The sequence below is a fragment of the Myodes glareolus genome, chromosome 1, assembly GCF_982192425.1.
Source record: "Myodes glareolus chromosome 1, mMyoGla1.1, whole genome shotgun sequence".
In the NCBI taxonomy this organism is placed as follows: domain Eukaryota; kingdom Metazoa; phylum Chordata; class Mammalia; order Rodentia; family Cricetidae; genus Myodes; species Myodes glareolus.
In genome coordinates, this window is record NC_142026.1 from 87,879,416 (window position 1) to 87,896,497 (window position 17,082).

At 43.5% G+C, this 17,082-nt stretch overlaps 1 protein-coding gene across 1 annotated transcript in view; it reads right to left on the bottom strand.

The window, feature by feature from the left end:
* Snx3 (sorting nexin 3) overlaps positions 1 to 16,754 on the bottom strand; it is a 34,913-nt gene extending 18,159 nt beyond the window's left edge. The window contains exon 1 of the mRNA XM_048425078.3: positions 16,456 to 16,754. Within this exon, the coding sequence (XP_048281035.1) occupies positions 16,456 to 16,617 (162 nt within the window). The 5' untranslated portion in view covers positions 16,618 to 16,754. The remainder of the gene's footprint in view (positions 1 to 16,455) is intronic.
* Between the last annotated feature and the right edge of the window lie 328 nt (positions 16,755 to 17,082).

Below are 17,082 nucleotides of genomic sequence, written 5' to 3' on the forward strand. Positions count from 1 at the left end.
TTCCTTTCACAGATAAAGGATTGAAACAGACATGAGAATCTTGCTATATAACGGCTAGGGTTAAGTTTATAAATTGCCCGAACTTTGAATACATTCCCCCAACCTACACACTGATCTCTTCCAAAGGCAGAAGCTTTCCTAGTTCAAGGTATTTAGGCATGACCTTTGACCAGTGGCTAATCACCAGTGTCAAAATGATCCAGGAGTGATCCCCAGGAGGCCAGGCTTAAAACCTCTTCAAGAAAACCCAAACATTCTGCTCACAGAAACAGCAGTTTCATACTACAGACTTATACGCAAACCCTTATAAATAATGAATAGTAATACCGGACATGATGTGTCTTGGTCAAACTGTCTTTAAAAGTATGCATTTTTTCCTCCATAGATAGGCAATGCTCTCAACTTTGAACAGAGATTGTTTTTGCAGTGGGCAGTATATACAACAAGACTCATAACTGGTCAAAGTATTAAGAATAAATGATTGTTGTGATGGTGGTGGTGCACACCTTTAATCCCATCACCCAAGAGGCAGTCAGGAGGCTGTTATCTCTGCGAGTTCAAGGCAAGCCTGGTCTACACAGCAAGTTCCAGGACAACCAGCTACATAGAGAAGCCCTGTCTCAAACAAAACAACAACAACGAATAAGTGATGTTGAATGCTCACAGGATGGGAACGCTGAATGCTCAATGGCAGGGTGCTTGACTAACATAATGAACACTTTTCTAAAGAGAGCCTCCGTATCATCTGTAAGGCTCAGGAGCATCATGGAAGAGGGGGTGAGCAGAGAATAAAGAGCCAAAAGGGTGGAGTGCTTTGGCATGCTACCTTGCTGGCACTGATGGCTGCTGTATTTTCAACCAACCTGTTGAAAGAATGGGTTCGCCAACATTCCATCCTGGAAGGGGAAGAGCTCAGGAGGCCCCTGTATTCTCTGAAGAGTTATAGGTACTTAACAACTGCTGGGGCATGAGGGAGGTTCATGAAGCCCATCACTCCCTGAGGATCTCTAGGCAGTTAAGTAATGGTCGCTGGGAAAGGCAGACATTTCTTTTCACTGTGTAGCCAATGGTATATTGTCCATGTTCCTATAAAGAATCCCTTAACCATGATCTTGTAAATAACTAATTAAACTATAGAACATGAAGGTACAAAGGGTCAAATTGGGAAAAGAAAAAAATAAGTGGGACAAGAGAGGATAATGGGAAGTGGATATGATCAAAATACATTACATGCACGTATGAAAATATCATGAGATCCATTATTAAGTAAAATTAATATATGCTAATAAAAATTTTAAAAATAAATGGATATGGTGGCACATGACTTTAATTCTAGCACTAGAGAGGCAGAGGCAGGGAAATCTCTGTGAGTTCTAGGCCAGTCTGATCTACTGAGTTTCAAGGCAGCCTGGACTACAGAGTGAGACCCTGTCTAAAAAATAATAACCTACGGATGAGGGTCAGAGATACAGCTCAGTGGTAAACAGCTTGTCTAGCCTGAGCAAGGCCTTGGGTTTGACACTAGTAGGAAACAAAACATCTCACCCTGCCACACACAAACACATGCATGCATGCACGCGAGCACACACACACACACACACACACACACACACACACAATCTATTGGTCAGCAATCTAAAGTTATTAAGTTTGAGAATGTATTACTCAGCTTCTCATTACGACAACAGCAGAGGCAATTAATCAATAAAGAGAAAAGGCTTGATATGGTACAGGGCTCTGACTAAAAATATGTACCACCATTACCAACTAAAAAGAAGTCTTTAAAGAAATCCTTATCAGTTGGACGGCAGAATTGCATGCCTTTAATCTCAGCATTTGGGAGGCAGAGACTCTGTGAGTTTGAGGTCAGCCTGGTCTACAGTCTGAGTTTCAGGATAGTCAGGGCTACACAGAGAAACCTTGTCTTGAAAAAAACCATAAATAAGGAAATGAAAATTAATTGTATGTTCATATGATATTTGTGTCAGCACAGCATACATGTATGTATATGCAAGGACAATTTAGTGGGATTGGTTCTCTCTTCAGTTGTAAGTGGTTCCGGAGCCTGAATTCAGGTGGTTGATCCTGCAGCATGGGGGCAAGTACTTTCTTACATTCAGCCTTTACATGGCCTTCAAAAACATTATTTTTGTTTATCCTAATGTCTCCATAAAGTTCAGGAAAACTGTATATTTACTACCTAAAATAATTATATTTTCTACTTTGATACTTAGAAACATAAGATGCAAGTTTTTCTTCTAATGCATGTAAAAAATGTGACACTACTGATTCTAAAACCTTCCTTACAATTGTGGTGGCTCAAAGGCCTGACAGAAAAGTTTGAAACCATGTCAAAGATAAATTTTAATTTAAAAACATTCATCATATAACTAATATTCAAAACTTTTTTTTCTAAATATTTATTTATTTACTTATTATGTATACAATAGTCTCTCTGTGTGTATGCCTGCAGGCCAGAAGAGGGCACCAGATCTCATTACAGATGGTTGTGAGCCACCATGTGGTTGCTGGGAATTGAACTCAGTACCTTTGGAAGAGCAGGCAATGCTCTTAACCGCTGAACCATCTCTTCAGCCCCTAATATTCAAAACTTTATAACTGTCTTTTCTCAGAGAGCAACTCCCTCTTGTAGAAGGGACATAAAATCTCATGAGCAAAGATTAAAAACCTATACAAGATTGTTTGGGTGTATACATGTAAAAAAAATTATGGAGGGCTGGGGAGATGGTTCAGAGGGTCAAGTGTTTGCTGAGTTTGTACCCAGGAAAGGTTAGTGTGATGTATGCTGTAACTCCAGCACCCAAAGGATGAGATAGTATGATCTCAAGGACTTACTGCCCAGCCACTCTGAACAAATGATGAGCTTCAGATTCAACCAAAGGACTCTGCCTCAAAAATTAGGATGGAGAGTCATAGAAGACACCTGATGCCAACCTGTGGCCTCATGAAGCCACACAGGGGCACTTGTATCTGCAGAGATAGGTACATACGTATGTATGCGATCCCAATCCCCAACAAATAATGCTTGAGATAACATTACATAATTCTCTCATTTCTCCTTTCTTTTCTATTTATTTTTAAGATGGGAATGTCTGCTGTTGCCCTTGAACTCCAGAACAGCCAGTCAGGATTACAGGCATGTGCTGCTGTACCTAACTCACTCACTCAGTAGTCTAACTCTTGACTTGGTCAGCTTAAGTGACTTGTTTTTGGGGAATTTCCACCTTTTCTTTTTATAAGTTAATCCTAGGGGCTGGAGAGATGGCTCAGGGGTTAAGACACTGCCTTCTCTTCCAGAAGACCTGGGTTCAATTCTCAGCATCCACGTGGCAGCTCAGAACTGCCGGTAATCCCAGTTCTAAGGGTCTGACACACACAGGCAAAACATCAATGCACATAAAATTGTTTAAAAAATCATTTAAAAAGTAAAAATAATTAAAACTTAAAAAGAAGTTAGTTCTAACATCAGTCTCACTGAAGCTCTTTTAGATGATCCAGGGGAAACCCGTTTTATCTTTTTAGCGTTTACAGGCTGACTGTACCCTTAGCCCAGGCAACTTCTCCACTTTCAGAAGAGTAATCCCATCACTTGAGTCTCTGCTACAATGCCCTTGCTCCTGGGACTTTCTTGCTTCCCTGTTCCACTTCCAAGGACCCTTGTAACTACACTGGGTCCTATCTGGATAATTCTGGACAATCTCCTTATTTCAAGGTCTTTCAGGACCAGGGATGGGGCTCAACCATCAAACTGCTATCCAACCAAGCCCAGAACAACACCAAAGCACATGGCATCACCCACACATTTACAATCCCTGAATGCCTATAGTGGGTAGAAAACAGACAGAGACAGAATTGTCTGAAAGTTCACAGACCAGCTAGCCTGGAATGCACAGCAGCAGAAACAAGAAAGACCCTGCCACTAAGTACCATAGACACTGGAAATTTCTAATTAACACGCATTGTGAAGGAGACACATTCTGTCACAAATGCTCTTTAGTGGTGTTGGGCACTAAACCCAAGGCCTTGTGCATGCTAGGCAGGTACTCTACCACTGAGCTACATCCCCAATTCTAGACTAGAGCAGGGGTTCTCAACCTGTAGGTCGTGACCCCTCTCGGGAAGTGTCCCATGTCCTTTCACAGGGGTTTCCTAAGACCATCTGCCTATCAGATATTTACAGTACAATTCATGATAGTAGTAAAATTATTATACTTCATTGAAGCAATAATTATTATTACTTCATTGTTATGACGTAGCAATGAACATCATTTTAGGGTTGGGGGCCACCCCAGCATGAGGAGCTATGTGAAGGTCGGTTCCAGCATTAGGAAGGTGGAGAGCCACTGTGCTAGAGGAAACACCTGCAAACTCTTCAAGGTCTAGGCAGACCCAGACTTCCTGAAAAGGACTCCAACAGTGCAGGAAACAATTCTAATTGGCAGGTAGGATGGAAGGGAATTAAAAACTGCTAGCAAAATACTTTCCTTTAGTGTGAACTGAGTGTCCGCATGCATGCCTGTGCACATGTGTGCCTGGAGTCTCTGGAGGCTAGAGGTCTTCTCCAGAGCAAGTGCTCTCAACCATCGAGTCCCTTCTCTAACACCTTACAAGCATTCTGGACTGGGAATAAGGTGCTTGCCTAACAACATACAGGAGGCCTCAGATTTATTCTCCAATACCACAAATAAAATAGCTTCTCCCAGCAAAGAAAACAATCACCACAGTGAAAAGGCAGCCTACAGGATGGAAAAAAAAGCTTTGTAAACTACACATTTCACTTGGAATTATTATTATTATTATTACTATTATTATTATTATTATGGTTTTTCAAGACAGGGTTTCTCTGTAGCTTTGGAGCCTGTCCTGGAACTAACTCTTGTAGACCAGGCTGGCCTCGAACTCAGAGATCTACCTGCCTCTGCCTCCTGAGTGCTGGGATTAAAGGTATGCGCCGCCACTGCCTGGCTCACTTGGAATTATTATATATAAAGAACTCCATTTTGGGGGGGCTAGAGAGATGGTTCAGCAGTTAAGAGCATGGCCTGCTCTTCCAAAGGTCCTGAGTTCAATTCCAGCAACCACATGGTGGCTCACAACCAACTCTAATGAGGTCTGGAGCCCTCTTCTGGCCTGCAGGCATACACACAGACAGAATATTGTATACATAATAAATAAATAAATTTTTTTAAAAAAAAGTACTCCATTTTTTTTTTTCATTTTGTCATGCATGATGGTGCACACCTTTAGTACCAGCACTCAGGAGGCAGAGACAAGCAGATATGAGTTCAAGGCCAGCTTGGTACAAAAAGCAACTTCTAGGGCAGTCAGGGCTATGCAGAGAAATCCTGTCTCCTAAAATTTTTTTTTTTCATTTTAAACAAGTTTATTTAAACAGCAAGATGCCTGGATCACTAAGAAAAGAATGTAGGATTCACTCCTATGAGTATGAGTATGGGCGTTTTCCCTTCTGTTTGTCTATACACACACCTGCATGCCTGCTGCCCACAGAGGCCAGAAGAGGACATTGAGCTCAATGGAACTGGAGTTACAGTTGGGAGCCACCAAGTGGCTGCTGGGAATTGAACCCAGGTCCTCTGGAAGGGCAGTCAGTGCTCTTAACTGCTGAGCCATCTCTCCAGACCCGATTCATGATTTTTTGAAAAGAGAATTCACCCCTCCTTAAAAACAAATTGCAATCTGGCAGTGGTGGCAGCAGCATTGGCTGCGTCTTTAAACCCAGCACTTAAGAGGCAGAGGCAGCAGGCTGAGTTCAAGGCCAGCCTGGTCTACAAAACTAGCTCCAGGCCAGCCAGGGCAACACAGAGAGACCTTGTCTCAAACATCCCCCCCCCAAAAAAAAACCCACAATCACCTACATGTAAAAAGCTATTTACAAAAGCTATAGAGTCATCCCTGGTTTTATAATGATAAATATAAAACATTAAAAATTTCCAGGAACAAGGTATGAAAGGATTTTTATGTTATTGGTTTAAAAAAAAACCAATAACCAGTAAAATATAAAGGAAAGGGTTGAGTAAGCATGCCACTAAATGGGGAAAGATGCTGGCTTCACAGAACCAGTACTTTCCCCCATACCACCATTTAAAACCAACCAAAACAGAATATTCAGTTAAATAAAAAAAGTACAGCATGCTTGTTCAGACACACACAAGCTATTTTATGTTCAATAAGAGAATGGAGAAGGGGAAATTAAAGATAGAAAGCTATTTTGCAGTAATGAGGACAGGAACCAAACTGTACTTTCCACGGATGTATTCTTCCTCTGTGACAGGATTCTGGAAGGGCAGGTTCCCGTCACCTCTTGACTGCTTCTGGAACACACCAATTCTATTTTTATCCAACATTTCCAGCTGTGCAGATCTGTCTGGTTCATCGACTGTCCATCAACTGGAATCTGATCTGTCTCACTGACAAACAGTAGTTCACTACGTGGTATGTGCCTCTTAATCAAGAGAATCACAGAAACATCTGCCCTACAGCCTTCAAGTTAATACAACCATTATTCTCAGTCTTGACTCTTTGCACCCGTCTCCCCAGATGAAGCTTCACAAAAGATGTAGCTGGTTCACAGCGAAGGAGCCTTCCAGGCGGCACCAGGAAGCAGCAGCTACGGGCACATGTCATATGTTCTTTCCTTTCACCCAATAATTAAACACCAAAAACCCAAATCAACCAATCAATAAGTGGTCAATAAGCTGAAAAGACAGTTCTCAAGGAAAGAAATGTGAATGACCAGTAAGTGCTCAACATCCTTAAACCATCAGGAGAATGCAAGTGTTTTGAAGGCCAGGGAGACAGCCCAACAGATAAAGACCCTTGTCTCCATGCGTGACAACCTGATTTCAATCCCCAGGACCACATGGTGAAAGAGAACAGACTCCCCTAAGTTATCCTCTTAAACCCCCAGATAAACCATGGCACACAGGCACCAAAATCCCACACACAAACTAAAATAAATTTTTAAAAAATGCTTTGAGATTCTCTCTCACTCCAGTCAAAATGGCTGTCATTAAAAAAAAAAAAAAAAAAGGACACGGAGTAAAGAGGAAGCCTTATGTACTGACGGCAGGAATGTAAGCTGATGCAGCTGTATGGTGTTAGAACATGGACAGCCTAGGCATGGAGGGTCTTCGATGAAGTCATCCAGGGTTCTATGCCAGCACACCAGAAGTAGTTGCACATCCTTGTCCGCTGATGCATGATGTCTAACTGCTAGTGTACAGAACCAGCCTTGATGGACACAAACAGATGCACCAATAAAGAAAATGTGGTACTTACATGCAACAGAATAAGAAATGGAATTACATTACAAGATTTAAGCTGGATTCATAAAGACAAATACCACATTCTCTCACAGGGACAGTCGGATTCTAAGTACTTATGTGTATGTGCATGGGGAGACATCAAAGTGAAAATGGGACTAGGAGCAGAGAGAAAAGGCCTAAAGGGTAGGGGGAACAAGAGGGTATGTATAGAATACGTGTGAAGAGGCAGAAAGAAGATTTTCTAAAGGGAAGAGGGTAGAGAACTGTTTCAGTCAGACGGTGACAAGGGGTCTTGGGGAACCAAATGGTCAGAATCCACCATTATTGTATGACCCAGGCAGATCTAGAAACCAAGATGCTGGCAGAAAGGACAGACAACAGAGGTGCTCCCTCTACTGGCCGGCAGATGGGCGTTCACTACACATCATGCCCATTTCCACCATGCCCGCAAAGCTGGACTTGAACTTACCACCCCACCTCCAGTCTATACACTGAGAATGTGTGTGCACTCAGGTGCATATGGACGCCACAGGTCAATCTTTTTGTTTTGTTGTGTCTGAGACAGGCTTTCTCTGTGTAGGCCTGGCTATCCTGGAACTCGCTCTGTAGACCAGGCAGGCTTGAACTCAGAGATCTGCCTGCCTCTAAGTGCTAGGATTAAAAGTGTCCACCACCACACCAGGTCAGAGGCCAGTCTTGTGTACTGTTCCTCAGGATCCATCCACAATAGAGACAGGAGTCTCTCACCAGGATCTAGGCCTCTCAGATCAGGTGTCTTCCATCTTCACCTCCCCAATGCCATGACTAGCTTTTTACATGGGTACTAGAGAGCTACGCCATGCTGGGAATAAAAGTGTGTGACAATATGCCCATCCCCAGCCCAAGTTCTTCAGGGCGATTCATCCTTTAGTCAAGCATCTGACTAATCCAGTACTTATCACATACAAGAGTTTACACAAGTTCATCTACTTGATGATTTTGAAAAAACAAAAAACAAAACAAACAAAAAAAACTTTCCAGGGCAATATAGTCCTGTTTCAGGATGGTGTAAACCTTTGTTTTTTCAGAGTCTCACTGAACAGCCCAGGCTTGCCTAGAATTCACTGTGTATCCAAGTGCTAGGATTACAGGTGTGAGCTGCCATGCCCAGAATGGGTGAATTTAATGCAGCAACCATGTGGTGTGTGTGTGGGGGGGTTCTTCTGTCTGGGTGTTGCTGTTCTTGGTTAATGAATAAAGAAACTGCCTTGGCCTGTTGACAGGGCAGAACTTAGGTAGGTGGGGAAGATGAAACTGAATGCTGGGAGAAGGAAGGCAGAAAGAGAGATGCCATGAGGCCGCCAGAGACAGACATGCTGAATCTTTGCCAGTAAACCACTGCCATGTGGCAATATACAGATTAATAGAAATGGGTTAAATTAATATAAGAGTTAGCCAATAAGAAGCTAGAGCTAATGGGCCAAGCAGTGCTTTAATTAACAGTTTCTGTGTGATTATTTCGGGACTGGGCAGCCAGGAACGAACAAGCAGCCTCCTCCTACAACCATGTTTTACTAAACTCAGTATTCTAAGCATCAGTCAAGCAACAGGCTCACAGAAACTACTCAAATCTAACATTTTTTTCTTAACTGTGGATCTGTCTTTTCTTGACTTCTGGCTTACTTTCATGACACAAAATAGACATGCCTAGCAGCAAAACTACCCGGCTTAGGAGAATACTTTATATCTCTCCTTTTCAAATACTCAAGCTGTAGGGGCTGACATTTTTTAACCTAATATTTAAATTGCCTCTCCTTCAAAACAAGCTTCCCATCTTTGAAACTCACCCATGGTTTTCTTCACTTTTGTTTAATGTGTTTATTACAACTATTTCAGAACCACTTCCCCCACCAAGGCTCTAACAACTCTAGCTGTGCTTTCTCAGACTTCCCCTCGACACAGCACAGCTCACACTAAGAACATTTCTAGTTAGGCTGCTCATCGCCGTGCTGGGATGTGTGTTAAACTACCACTGCCCACACCTCATCTACCCAGTGCAGAGCATCTTTAATGCGGCTCCCAAGCTCTCCATGTGACATGAATTTGTGAGGGTGGAGGAACAAGTACGGTCTCTATCAGGAAAATCTAGATTGAAATCCCAGTTTCACCACTAATAGTTAGGGCCTTTGCAAGGTACTGTCCCTAACCTCCACTGTCGAGGCGCCTACTATGTGCTGTCTGGTGTGGAGCAGGGGTGGCTATGACAGTCTTGTCTTTTAGGAACTTCCAGTGTAAGACACAGGACCCCAGAAAGTCACAAATATGAAACAGGGCAACTAAGGCACACGGAAAGTAAAGTTAGCCTAGTGTGAGAGGATCAGCAAAATCTCTACTAAGGGGACATTAAAGCTGAGTGTCATAGGGTAAGTCTTGATAGCCAGACAAGGCTGCTGGAGGGAAACTTCTTAAAAAGAGGAAGTACCAAAAGCTCTGACTACACAGAACTCCACTCACCAGAGGCAAGCACACTGAGGCTGAAGCATTAAGGAAGGCTGAAGAACGCTGCTGGGCATGGTGGTGCACGCCTTTACTCCAGTACTAGGGAGGCAGGTGGATCTCTCTTGAGCTAGTGGTCAGCCTGGTCTACAGAGTGAGACAGGCACAGTGAAGACCTGTTACCCAGCACCCACGAGGCTGTAGAGGCAGCACAGCTCAAACTCAGATGTGTTTACAGTGAGACACTGACTCAAACAAGCAAAACTGTAGACTGTGGAAGACAGCTCAGTCAGTAAAGCACCCGCCATGCAAGGACCCAAGCTGGGCCCCGAGAACACAGGAGAGCTGAGCAGAGTTCTGGGGAGGCAGAGACAGGCAGACCCTGGACAACAAGCCTCAGGGATCAAGCTCTAGGTATCAATGAAATACCCTGTTTCCAGGTGGGCAGTGGTGGCCCACACCTTTAATCCCAGAGGCAGGCAGATCTCTGTGAATTCGAGGCCAGTCTAGTCTACAAGAGCTAGTGCCAGGACAAGCTCGAAAGCTACAGAGAAATCCTGTCTAGAAAAACCAAGAAAAAAAAAAAAGAAAGAAAAGAAGGAAGGAAGGAAGGAAGGAAGGAAGGAAGGAAAGAAAGAAAGAAAGAAAGAAAAAAGAGAAAAGAAAGAAAAAAAGAAAGAAAAGAAATACCCTGCCTCCAACAAAACAACAAACAAACAAGGTGGTTGGCTGGGTGTTGTGGTGCACACCTGTAATCCCTGCACTAGGAGGCCAGAGCTACACAGAAAGATCCTGTCTCAAACAAAAACAACAAAACAAGGTACACAGCTCCTGAGGAACAAGACCCAGCTGAGGTCGACCTCTGGTCTCCACAGCCATGTGAATACCTGCATACACTGAGACACACACACACACCCCAGAAGCATAAAGGGATAGAGGGACTAGAGAGATAAGAGGAAGAGCAATAGGTCTCAGTCTTTCCATCTGCAAAACTGGGCTCTCATCTTTACATATTTAAGGCAGTACTTGCGAATAACAGGTATCAAGAGAGGAGCCCTCCACTCTGCGGCTTGAAACAAACACTCTCCTTCAGGTCACCTCTTCACAGCAAGGAATCTCATCTTCCCAGCTGTATTCCTAGGCACATCTTACCTGCTGATGTCAACTTCTGTATCTGAAGCATGCCTCCACTGGAATTTCCTTCAAAGCGTTCACCAAAATTGGGGTGTAGATTTAACAAGTTTAATTATTTTTTAAATAGCCCGTAACAAAATCCTTAACATTATAACCACAACTTTGTGCACTAAGGAGACAACTTGCTCTAAGTAGAAGACAAGTTTTGTGCCTTTGTTTCTGAATCAATTAAGCTGAATAATATAGATCTGCATTTAATTATCCAAAATAAATGACAGGATTCCTTTTTAACTGTTCTGCCTTTGTCACCTCTTAAGGCCTATGCTAAGTTCAAAGAGAATTGCCATCAATGAGTGATTCCACTTGTTGAAGATCCCAGAAAAGTCAGCTGCAGGGCTGAAGAGATGGCCCAGTGCTTAGAGCACTTGCTGCTCTTGTAGAACCTAGGTTCATTTCCCAGCACCCACATGGTAGTTCACAAGCCACTTGTAACTCCAGTCATAGGGGATCCAGCGCTCTCTTCTGACCTCTGTGAGCACACACATGGTGCACATACACAAACAGTCAGAATATTCACACACAAAAAATAAATCTAAAAAAATATTTTTCAAAACAATTATGCAACTGACCTCATGAGTACTAGAAAACATTTTGGCCAGCCATGGTGGCACACCCCTTTAATCCCAGCCCTCAGGAGGCAGAAGGAGGACCTCTGTGAGTTCAAGGCCAACTAAAACTACAGAGAAAGACCCTGTCTCAAAAAAAAAAAAAAAAAACCAACAACAACAACAAAAAAATTCATGTCTAACTGACTAACTTAAAGAACTATGAAGACGGCCTCAAAACGACCTGATTAGGGCTCAGGAGTCTACAGTACTTGTTGCACATTGTGTGTTCTATTTCCAGCACTCATACAGTGGTTTACAAGTACCTTAACTCCAGTTCCAGAGGATCTAAATCCTACTCTGACCTCCACAGGCACCAGACATTAATGTGGAGCACAGACATTCACACGAATAAAATAAATATATGTTTTAAATGGCCTTTCACTTGGGCATTGTGGCACATGCCTTTAATCCCAGTATTTGGGAGACAGAGGCAGGTGGATTGCTATGAGCTCAAGGCCAGTCAGAGCTACATGAGACCTTGTCTTAAAAATACAAAACCACACCAAACCAAACAGCAACAAAAACAACCTTGATTTTCTAAAATACTACTTTGGCCAGGAATGGTGATGCAGGTCTGTAATACGGCACTTCAGAAATGGAGGAGAAGGAGCAGTAATTAAAAGCCCTCTTCAGCTACACAGTAAGTTGGAGGCCAGCCTGGTGAGCCACATAAGACTCCATCTCAGATATCACAATAAATATCATGTAGTTAATAAACTACTCGCAAGTCTTAAATACTGATTTCCAAATTTAGTATTAGAGGACTGGCCCAAAGAAAAACATCCTGCTAAGTGGTGGTGGTGCACACCTTCAATCCTAGCACTCGGGAGGCAGAGGCAGGTGGATCTCTGAGTTTGAGGCCAGCCTGGTCTACAGAGCGAGTTCCGGACAGCCAGGGCTACACAGAGAAAAACAAATCAAAGGGAAAAGAAGAATCTTTAGGATGGTGAATGCTATCAAGCTGTCACTAGAGACGGGGTCATTGTGTAGTCCTGGTTGGCCCAGAATGCCTTAAGTAGACCAAGCTGGCCTCTGCCTCCTAAGTGCTGGGAAAAGAAAAAGCATGTTAGAATCTTGCCACGCTGATACTTCTACCAAACATCTCCTTTCTTAAATTTTTTTAATCAACCAATGTTAGTATTAAGCTTTAAACTTGAATGCAAGATTCTAGGGCTATTTGGTTAGGTACTAAACACTGCTCCTTTTTGTAGCACACTTGCCTTAATGACTTCCATGCCAAGTAGTCTCTTTGATAGGGAAATCCATTAGGGTAAATCAACCTAAACCAGTTAAACAAAAAATGCAGTTGCCTGCAACTTCATTTAGAAGATATTTATATTCAGAAAAGGCTAGACTCTGGGTGAATACTGGATGTCAGCCACTGTATTATCCACTCCTGGGAGGTGGATGTGGCTACCAAGGATCCATTTCATGGAAAGGAAGTAGAACTGTAATTTTTTTGTAACTTGTCCTGCCAGGAAATGGTACTTATTCTTTGAACTCAAACCTCAAGGAAGAACCTCATACCTATTCTTGCTGGAAACAAGCAAGAATATATACATATATTAGTAATATATATTTATATATTATATATAAATATAGTGTCTCCAGGTACTATAGTAGATCTTAAGTAACTGAAAAACCCAAAATATTAACTCAAACTTCATAAGCAATGGCTGAATTTCTTTCAGCACTCTTTTTAATACGCCAAATAATCCAGACCATGGGCTTTCCCAGACCTTTAATCATTTATGGTCTTCTTTGCCATACCTACCCATTAGAACAATTTTAAAAAAAACACACTAACACTGTGCCAATTATTTTCAGAAGCGGAGCGATACTAATCAAGAGATCCTAATGGTCTTAAACACTATTCTCAAACGAGAAAAGATAAATGGAGATTGGGAAACTTGTATTCTAAAGTGCCACCATCTAGATAAAATTACCCTGTGAATTGGAGCAATTTCAATCAGACCCTGTAAAACTGAACATTTTTCTCAAGACCAGAATTAGAGAGTAACTATAAGATAGCTGAAGGGCCTGAACTCTGAAAACTAAAAAGGCTTTCCACATGGCAACCCACCAGCAAAAGCAGGCAGTGGAAACTAGCTAGAGTATCAACAGTTTAGAACAGTAATAAACAAAATGACAACTGTAGTCACTGCATGGCCATTCTATTTTCCCTTATCCTGGAACTTACTATATAGACCAGGCTAGCCTCATCACATCTGGCTCATTCTACCTTACTATAAATAAGATCATAACTACTTTCAGCTGGGCAGTGGTGGCGCACACCTTTAATCCCAGCACTTGGGAGGCAGAAGCAGGTGGATCTCTGAGTTTTTGAGGTCAGCTTGGACTACAGCATGAGTTCCAGGGCAGTCAGAGACATATAGAGAAACCCTGTCTCGAAAAACCAAAAAAAAAAAAAAACAAAAAAAAAACAAAAAAAACCATAGCCTGCTTAAATAAAGCCTTAAATGTCTTATTACATGTGTCCTGAGTTTTCAGTCAATACATTACATACTAAGAGAAACTCCAATAGCATTTTCTAAGTATTAAAAACTCAATTATGTTTTATTACTGGGTACTAGCATTTCCATTAGTCATTAACACACAACCAACTGGTTTATAACAAAAATAAACCAGAGTAGGTATACAATTTATTTAATTATCTAACTCACAAATCATTTTTAAAATGACTGTTTTCTATGTACACGGTCAGCCCATTAATAATTATATCCAAATGTCATATTCACTATTTAGTAATAAGGGCTCATGTATTTTTGGAAAGAGAATTATCACACTTAGGATCCACTCAACAATGTACTCAGCAAGATAAGCACTAAATTATTAAGTGAAGGAAGTGTAGGCGGATCCAACTCAACTGTGTGACAGGAAGCACCAGCTATGGAAGTTTAGAAACAGGAATACCAAGTTTCATGCTAGCACAAGGAAAAAACATGCCGGTGAATAAAGACAAAAGAGGAAGTTCTTTCCAGCAAAAGACTACATATTAAAGACAAAAATCATCCCCAAGGTTAAAAAAAAAGTATCACTTAAAAGTTATTAGTAAAAAAAAGTGTGTGTGTGTGTGCGCGCACGCGCATGTAAAGGTAGTCAAGGAGACCAGAGGAGAGCAAGGAGTTACAGGAGGTACGATCCATCTATGTGGATGCAGGGAGCTGAACTCAAATCCTCTGCAAGAGCAGGGAGGGTTCTTAACCACTGAGCCATCTCTCTAGTCCCTAAAATTATTCCCTTTTAAAACAGGCTTGAATAAGAGTCCATTCCCCAGCTGGGTGTGGTGGTGGGTGCCTTTAATCCCAGCACTTGGGAGGCAGAGGCAGGAGGATCTCAGTGAATTCCAAGATAGCAAGGTTGTCACACAAAGAAACACTGTTTAGAGAAGGAAGAAAAATAAAAGGAAGGAAAGACCAACTTATTTCTCCCCAGGTGCACTGGAGCCTGAATTTTATGGAGCACAGAGAGGAAGACACTAACTTGGCTCATGGTTTACACATCTTGGGGGTTTACCGAGCAACTTAAGATCAAGCCATTAAGTCATTAATATAGAACTTTGCTGATTCTACAGAGATGGTGACAGGCAACTTTAATCCAAGCAGTTGGGGCCTGTCTAGTCTACAAAGTTCAAGGCCAGCCAGGGCTATATATGATCCTGCTTCCAAATAAATAAATAAATACAGACAGACAGACAGACGTAAAAGTTTGGCGATTCGCTTTTTCCCAGGTCATTAATTACTTAAACGTCATTCTTAAAAAGCGTGTAAGTTTCACAACCTAAGTATATGTAACAGTACTGAGCCACACAGCTTAAAAATGACTAGGACGGCAAATTTTGTTTACCACACAAAAATGCTTATGTTAATGAGAAATTGCTTCACTTAAACACCAACATATGATTCCTCAAAGGCCAAAATTATTTTTTTTAATAATTTAGTGTTTAGTGGTGAATTGCTACAATAAAAAATCCCACGTGGACAAAACCTTTATTCCTGAACTGCAGAGTCAAAGCAAAGCAGTATTTTCATTTAGCATCTTTCAAGTCATCTAAATTACTTACTGCCAAAACCCACTAGCTATGAAAATCTAAGTGTATGTTTCTACGTCAGCTGATTCCTTCATTCAGCTGAAGTGAAACTCTAGAAATTAGAGAGCAAGGTATTTAAGTGGGTAGGTTTCCCCCCCTACACAAACCCCCCCCCCCGCAGTTGTTATTTAGGGTACTGAGGTAGGTGACATTCCCCACTTTGGCCCTCAACAGGACGGCAGCCAAGAATGCTAAGGTCAATCATTTCCCATCCCTGCTAACGCACCCTACCAAAAATCTGTCACGCTTTTGTGAACTCCCGTCAAGTTCTGCTCAGAGAAGTGTACGACCCAGGTTAGTCTTGCAGTTTGAAAAAGGCCTGGAAAGACCAGCTAAGCTTGGCTTGGCCACGTCTTGGTAAGCGTCCAGGGGGGGATAAAAAAAGGAGAGGGAGGGCTTCAACTTTGCACAACCCCCTTTTTCTCAGTCACACCTAGCTTCCTTTCCAGAGAAGAGTGTTCTCGAAAGATCTACCTCTTCAACTCAAATGCCACGACCAGATCAGCAGCTCCAGAGGCAAGTAGGGCTCAACCCACGCCCTTATCTTCCAGAACCTTCTACCAGAGTCAGGCTGGTCCCCATACAAACCGTCCACGGCGACCCCAGCTCACGCCTTGGCCGGTAGACAAGCTGCCCAGGGCGTCTGCAGGAGAGCCCGGCCTGGGCCGCCAATGACACCTCAGGGCCCCGCGCCTGGACCCGGGGGAGACGTGCGGCCGCGAACCGACCCAGGGACAGGGGAGAGGAGCAGACGCCTCACCTTGACCCTGATCTCATAGGTGGTGAAGCGGCCCCGGCCGACCCCCACGGTCTGCGGGTTGCTCACATCGATCTCGAGGAAGTTGCTGGGCGGCCCGTAGGCGTCATTCAGGTTCTGCGGCTTGGTGATCAGCCGCCGGGTGTCCGCTACGGTCTCCGCCATTTCGCTGTCGCCGCGGCAGCCGCGGGCTCTGTACACCTCCTCCGCCTATTGCCAACGCCACCGCCGCAGCCGCCCGCCGCGGGGACTCCGGTCTCGCGCGCAGCGGACGGAGGCGAACGAGCACGTAGGGCGAGCCAGCAGGCGGGCGGGCGGGCGTTCGCTCCCTGCGAAGCTCCGCCCCAGGCCGCTCGGGCTTCCGCCCTTTGCCCAGGGAGAAACAGCTGACCGGCTTGAACGCCGCGCCCCGGAACGCAGGCCCCGCGGCGCCCCGGAGGGACACTGCGGGGTGGGGCCGTGGCGCAGCGGTGTCACGGGACTAAGAGCGCCCAAGATCTGGCGGGACTACAATGACCACAGTGCACCGGGTGAGCGCGCCGCCGCCGAATGTTACGCAGGCGCAGTAGGGAGGGGTGCTGAGGAGTTGGTGTGAGTTCCGGTTTTTGTGACTCAGCCTCGGCCCGGGGG